The sequence below is a fragment of the Grammomys surdaster genome, unplaced genomic scaffold (genome assembly GCF_004785775.1).
Source record: "Grammomys surdaster isolate TR1022 unplaced genomic scaffold, NIH_TR_1.0 130, whole genome shotgun sequence".
Classification (NCBI taxonomy): Eukaryota; Metazoa; Chordata; class Mammalia; order Rodentia; family Muridae; genus Grammomys; species Grammomys surdaster.
The window spans coordinates 12,395,582-12,402,322 of NW_021604588.1; the positions used below are offsets into that span (position 1 = coordinate 12,395,582).

The 6,741-nt window shown below is 49.4% G+C and overlaps 1 protein-coding gene across 1 annotated transcript in view; it reads right to left on the reverse strand.

Moving 5' to 3' along the window:
* Uck2 (uridine-cytidine kinase 2) overlaps positions 1-1,042 on the reverse strand; it is a 54,938-nt gene extending 53,896 nt beyond the window's left edge. The window contains exon 1 of the mRNA XM_028760459.1: positions 691-1,042. Within this exon, the coding sequence (XP_028616292.1) occupies positions 691-789 (99 nt within the window). The 5' untranslated portion in view covers positions 790-1,042. The remainder of the gene's footprint in view (positions 1-690) is intronic.
* Positions 1,043-6,741: the final 5,699 nt, after the last annotated feature.

Sequence of the window (6,741 nt, forward strand, 5' to 3'; positions counted from 1 at the left end):
AGGTTCCTCGCCAAGTCAGACTCGGTAGCTCTTTCCCTGGGATCCAAGGAGTGAGCGACCCGGACACCGAAGAGCATGGAGGCAGTACAACTTTCTCACTGAGACGGACGCCGTTTTCTCTTCTAGCCATAAAAGACAGCAGCCCCTGCTGTCATCCCATCCGTGACTGCACCCAGCGAGTTTCGGGTCTCCCGGAAAGCCCTGCAACCCCTAGGTGGGCTGCCGGCAGCCGGCGCGCCACCTCGCGCATCCCCGCCACCCTGGCAGCCCACGGGCTGGAGCAGCGGGCCAGGGCCAGGGCGGGCGGAGGAGCGCACCGGGGCTCCGAGGGAAGCCCCGAAAGCCCAGTCCCTACACCCGACTTGCAAAACAATAAGCATCCGCTTTCCGCCCCTCCCCCACAAGACCCTGACCACGAGTCACAGCCACTGCCGGGAACCGGCGAGGGAGCGCACCATCCCAGTAGGGGACTTGTAGGGGCGACCCACACCCCGGACCCTCGGTTGTCCCAGTCCCCCACTGGTCCCCAACGCCGCGCCCCGAGCCTGCGCGGGGTCTGGCGGCGCCGGAGCGCGGCGGGCCGGAGCGAGGATCGTGCGGGCCACGCGGTGGCAGGCTGCAACTGACACGGCCCGCGGGCGCCGGCCACATGCGCCGCTCGCTGTGCGGGCAGGGCGCGCGGACTCGTACCTTCCCGCTGGCCGTGCCCCCGCTCACGCCGATCAGGAAGGGCTCGCTGCCGTTGGGCTGCTGGTGGTTCTGCAGGGTCTGCTCGCTGTCCCCGGCCATGACTCGCGCCGCCCCTCCTCTCGCAGCCTATGCGAACCGACGCACGCTCCCCGCCCGCGACCGGGCTCGCTCAGCTCCTCGCAGGCGCAGCTGGTCGCTGCTGAGGTCGAGGCTGGGCCGGCCGCGGCTGGAGCCCGGGCGCGGGGGAGGCCGAGGTGGCTTTCCCGGAGGTGCCGAGAGCTCTCCGGTGCCCGTGGCGGCCCGTGGGGTTTACATCCCAGGCAGAGGTCAGCGTGATGAGGCTGCTCCAATCCGGGCGGGCTGCGCGCTGCTATTCGCCAGGAGTCTGGCCCCAGCCTCCGCCCCGCCCGGGCCCCGCCGCCGCCCGAGGTCTCTGGGAAAGGTGTGAGCGCCACTCCCCTCCCCACCCGCCCGATTAACCCTTTCTCGGACGGAGCGGGGGTGGGGAAGAAACCGGCTAGGTCAGCGTTTTAATGTGCCGCTCTGCGTCCTATTTCAAAAGAGATCAAAAGCGAGAAGAGATTGCCAAGCAGATCAGAGAATGGAGGTTTGAGACGCAAAACTAGAAAAGGCTGGAAAATATGGAGAGGGAGATGGAGGAGAATTAATGCCTGGACCCTTTATCCTCACTGAAACTTGTGTCTTCGGAGACTCCCTTCCCACCCTCTGTGTGCCAAAAGAGTGTGTCAGCCTTAGAGATTTCGTCTTGGAAACCCCCAAGTACCATTTTCCTTAGCAGGTCTGTCCTCATGTGACTCCCTAAAAGAAAGGTGACTCGAGGACGGTTACTCCTCCCTAAAAAACCAGTGTCCTTCCACACCACGGCATCCTAGATCCTCAGTACTGACATCCTCATAGAGCTAGGGTTAATGAAAATAGAGACATAACAATGCCATTTCGATTCATTGATGACTTTAACTGACCTAGTTTATTAGAGGCAGGCAATTTGTCACTTGTTTAAGAAAACAGTACCAAATAAAGACTAAAGAGGAGTCTTCACTGCCAGATTTCTTCATTCACATCAAGGTCCATAGGCAAGTCCACTGTGCCTCAGTGTTCCCGTCTATTGAATGGAAATAAAAATGATATTCACACGCTAGGATTTTTGTTGGGCTAAGATGAATTATCATAGGTAAAGTTTTTAGAACAATGCCTAAATATCAGTGTAGAGATTGGGGCTTGAAAAGACTCCTAACAGAACCAGAAAGGGCAGTTTTGCTGGGCACACCTCAAAGGTAGAACTAGAATCTCTGCTTCTCTGAACTCTGAATCTTATCAGTGAACTGATGGGGCCCTAAGAGGGGGCTGAAGAGGCTGGAGAGATAACTCAGCAGTTAAGAGCACTGGCTGCTTGTCCAGAGGTATGCCAGTCCAATTCCCAGCACTCAGAAGACAGCTCATAAACTCCTGCTTAGGGGATCTGATGCCCACTTCTCACCGCTGATTGCACCAGGAACACACGTTGCACAGATATACACGCAAGCAAAACACCTATATACATAAAACAGGATTTTTTGTTTAGGAGTTTTTTGTTTTGTTTCATTTTGGTTTTTTGGTTGGTTGGTTGGTTGGTTGGTTTTGGGGTGTTTCCAAGATAGGGTTCCTCTGTGTATCCCTAGCTGTCCTAGAACTCTATAAACCAGGCTGGCCTTGAACTCACAGAGATCCTCCTGCCTCTGCCTCCTGAGAGAGTCCTGGGAGTAAATGTGTGTGCAACTACTGCTGCGCTACAATTTTTAAATTAAAAAAAAATTATAACACATTTTTTTTTTGGTTTTTCGAGACAGGGTTTCTCTGTGTAGTTCTGGCTGTTCTGGAACTCACTTAGTAGACCAGACTGGCCTCGAACTCAGAAATCCACCTGCCTCTGCCTCCCAAGTGCTGGGATTAAAGGCGTGCGCCACCACCGCCCAACTAACACATTTTCTTGTAAATATTAATATAACGATTTTGAAAACGTCGTTAAAGGGTACCAAGCTAATCAGTCCAACATGGTAGAGCACATCTTTGTTCATACTGACTTCAAAAACGAAAAGGAAATTAGAAAGAAACTTCTAACTCTTTAGTGGGAAAACACTAAGGATTTAGCTGGGTGTTGGTGGTCCCTTTAATCCAACACTTAGAAGGCAGAGGCAGGCAAATCTCTTGAGTTCCAGGACAGCCAAGGCTGCACAGAAAAACCTTTTGGGGGAGAGGGATGGTGGACACAGCACACTTTGTTTTATTCTTTTAAGATAGGATCCTATGTAACCAAGGCTGAGCCTGTACTCTTTTGGTTTTTCGAGACAGGGTTTCTCTGCGTATCTCTGGCTGTCCTGGAACTCACTCTGTAGACCAGGCTGGTCTTGAACTCAGAAATCTGCCTGCCTCTGCCTCCCAAGTGCTGGGATTAAAGGCGTGCACCACCACTGCCCAGTGAGCCTGTACTCTCTAAATAGCTGAAATGGACTTTCCTCATCCCACAGTCTCCACCTCCCAAACGGTAGAATTACAAGCATCCACCACCTTGTCTTGCTTACAAATGTTCTCTTCTGAGATATTTTATGTCACCGTCATCAAACTTCGTTCCCAGGAAACCAAGATTCTAGTGGTTGCCTGGTGTCATCGGGTAGGCAACATCTGGGAGAGGCTGGGCAGCCCTCATTCCATCCCCCAGCAGAGGCAGCGTGGGTGGGTTGATTTCTCCCCAAAAGTCTATTCTCTGCAAAGGAAATAAGCAGTCTTCAAGGATTTGCAGAACTCTATAGCCCAGTATGAGGCCTGTTGGAGTCCTGGGAGACTCCAACATACTATCTCTATTAACATAGAGATAGTAGGTAGCTAGCTAGCTAAGGGAAGAGGAAAATAAGAGGCCACATCATGAACTTTTCCAAAATCTCCACTCTTAAATTTTTCCATATTTTAACACACACACACTAAATGTATTTGAAATATCTTACAGTAAACAATATATGTAGCCTGGGTATAGCGGCAAACACCTTGTCTCAGGTAGACAGAGACAAGCTGATCTGTGAGTGAGCCAGCCTGGTTTTCATTGTGAGATATAGGCCAGCCAAGGCTATGCAAAAACTCCTCTGTCTCAAAAGCAAACAAGCAAACAACACCAAAGAGCAAAGTACTAAAACAAAACAATATACCTACCCAGAGTCCACCATTAGCATCATACTAATCCTGCTACATCCTGGAAACTAGCCGTGTGCCCATCCCCCTACCCATGAAGACGCTTGTGTCAGGATCTGTTTGTTAGTTTTACTTAGCCTACTCTGAGCTGAAATATTTCTTGCCCCCTTTTAGTTATTAAATCCCAACTCCTAGAACAGTGGCTGGCATATAGTAAGGCTTCCGTGAATGTTCATCTCATTTCTTCATCCCCACCCCACCCCCCAGGAGAACGACAAGCAAGTAGGATGCATTTGATGCGTGGTTGTGGATGAACAAATGGGATACTGTAAAAAGATACCAACAAAGACACATTTTTATCATACTGAAAGGAAAATGAGGCCAGAGAGATGGCTCAGTGATTAAGAGTGCTGTCTTCTCTTCTAGAGTACCAGGGTTCAATGCCCAGCACCCACAAGGCAGATCACAACTCTCTGTAGCTCCAGTTCCAGGGAATCCAGCACCATCACCCAGACATATATGCAAGCAAAACATCAATGCTCATAAAAATAAATTATTTTTAAAAAGGAAAGAAAATGTCCCTATGATTGTGATTACATGGTTACTACTTTTGAGAGAGAGAGAGAGAGAGAGAGAGAGAGAGCATTGCCCTAGAACTTGCTCTGTAGACTAGGCAGGCCTTGAACTCACAGAGATCCTCCTGCCTCTGCCTCCCAAGTGCTGGGATTAGAGGAGTTGGCCAACACATTCAGCTACTAATTTTACTTTTGAATATTTTTTCTTGGCTGTTACATTTTCAATGTAGCTTGTTCCTGCCCAAAATTCATACTGGTAGTTGATTCCCTATGTAACAGTGTAAAAAGTTCTTGGGACCTCTTAAAAGGGATAGGAATAGGTCACAGGAGCTCAACCCTCACAGTGGGATTGATGTAGCTCTCCCAAGGTGGCTCAGTTATCAGGAGTGTGGTTCTTGGCTCTCTTTTGCTTCCTCTCTTACAAATTTCTCTTCTGCAGTGTCTGCAAACCACTGGACACACCCTGACCATACTACGTCATCTTCCATATCGTGATGAAGCATAAAATTAGTCTCCCCCCATCCCCCACCCCCAGAAGCCTGTAAATACTGGGGCTGACTTGAAGGCCTTCCTATTTTCCACTGCTTTCTTTAGAATTGCACAGTAACTTTCTACAGCTCGTCCAGGTGTGCCAGGTTCCTAGTTGATCTTACTAAGTAACAGAGCTAATTCAATACATTTCTTTGGACCTCGCTTAATACTAATACCAGTACCGGAGTTAATAGCCACAAAAAAAAAAAAAATGCCCTGAAAAGCTTTCTACGTAAAGATAAGGCGTGGTTAGCAGAGGATACCAGCTGCATAGGCCCCACTCTGTTTCCATGGTCCCTCTCTGCTTGCCCTTCCCTGTCCTTAGGGCTGGCTTGCCTACACAGAGGAAGTTTCCCTCTGTTTAAAGTATTAAGAGGACTCTCAGCATGGTGACCTCAACAAGGACTTGAGTGTCTTGCTCCGCACTGAGCAAAGCAAGCTGCCTCTGCTACTCCCTGTGCTGTGTCATCCTCTCTTGAGAGCCAGTCACAAATCCCACAGCCAGGGATGCTCACATCACATTTGAGCTTACTCTGCAATTACTGCAAATGCGAAAGCGACCCTCTGCCCCACCTATTGCACGTATCTCTTAATATATATATTCCTTAAGAGTTCTGACACATTCAAGAAAATGTGTTTCTTGTTATCTGTGATCTTTCTTTTTCCTTTATACAGATTCAACCTGCTCAAGCCCTGGTCCAGAGATGGGTTGGGAATTAAGTCAGCATGAGTATGCAGCTACCGCTGTAGCCAAAGAGCTGTTGACAGTCCTTTGTCTGCCTGCCCCCTCTCCTGAAGCACCAACACCCCTCCTTCTGAGTGCCAACGGAATTGTTCTGCCTGCAGGTGCTTTGAGAACAATGACCAATTCTCCATTTGCCTATTCATCCCCCACAAGAATAGATGCTGCCACACTTCAGCACCGTCCTGACCATTTTTTTCCCTTTTCTTTTTTTTTCTCCTCTCTGTTGCCTTTCTAACTACTTTCCACCTTTTCTCAGTCAGCAGTTGCTTTGACAAGCCATTTATAACTGTTCTGAACAGACGACCCTTTGACAGGAAGGCTATTTCAACCTCTCTACCCTGTGACCTTCATCATTCATGCGGCTCGATGCTAGCGGGCAGAAAAGCAGAGTGCCTGGGAAAGAGAGAAGAAAAGCACAGCGCAGTGTCAGACCTGCAGGAGCAGCTGCAGCTGCAGTCTTCCTCCACAGTGCGGCTGGAGATGCTAATGCCTGGGCACCGCCCCAGAAGTTATGAATCAGGAATTCAGTGCATGAGTCCCCTGCAGTCTTTCACAAGCTCCCCCGAAGATTTTTTTTTCCTAACTGAAATTAGTGAACCACTGACCTGCCTTGAGGATGAAGAAGGGCTAGCCAGAAAACCAAGGTTTATGTCCTGGCTTTGCCTCTAACTTTGAGACAGGGGTCTCACGTACCTTCTTAGACTGTCCTGATTCACAGATCATCACAGAGCCCTGTTCATATGGTGCTGGGGACCATACCTAGGGCGTGGCCCATGCTGGGCAAACAGCACACCATCAAATAAGCTTTGTAATTTTTGGCAAGTTACTTGGAGTTTGTAAATGTCAGCACTGTTAGGTGATAATCAACTGGCAGAACGGTTGTGAAAATCACTGCAAATTACTACGTATTCATTATTGAGAATAACCCCCTCCCCTCCTCTTTCTCCTAGCTGTCTGGATTACACAGAGTATAGCATTCGGGGATTAAGTGTTCCAAAAGGAAGTATTCCTAATCCCCAA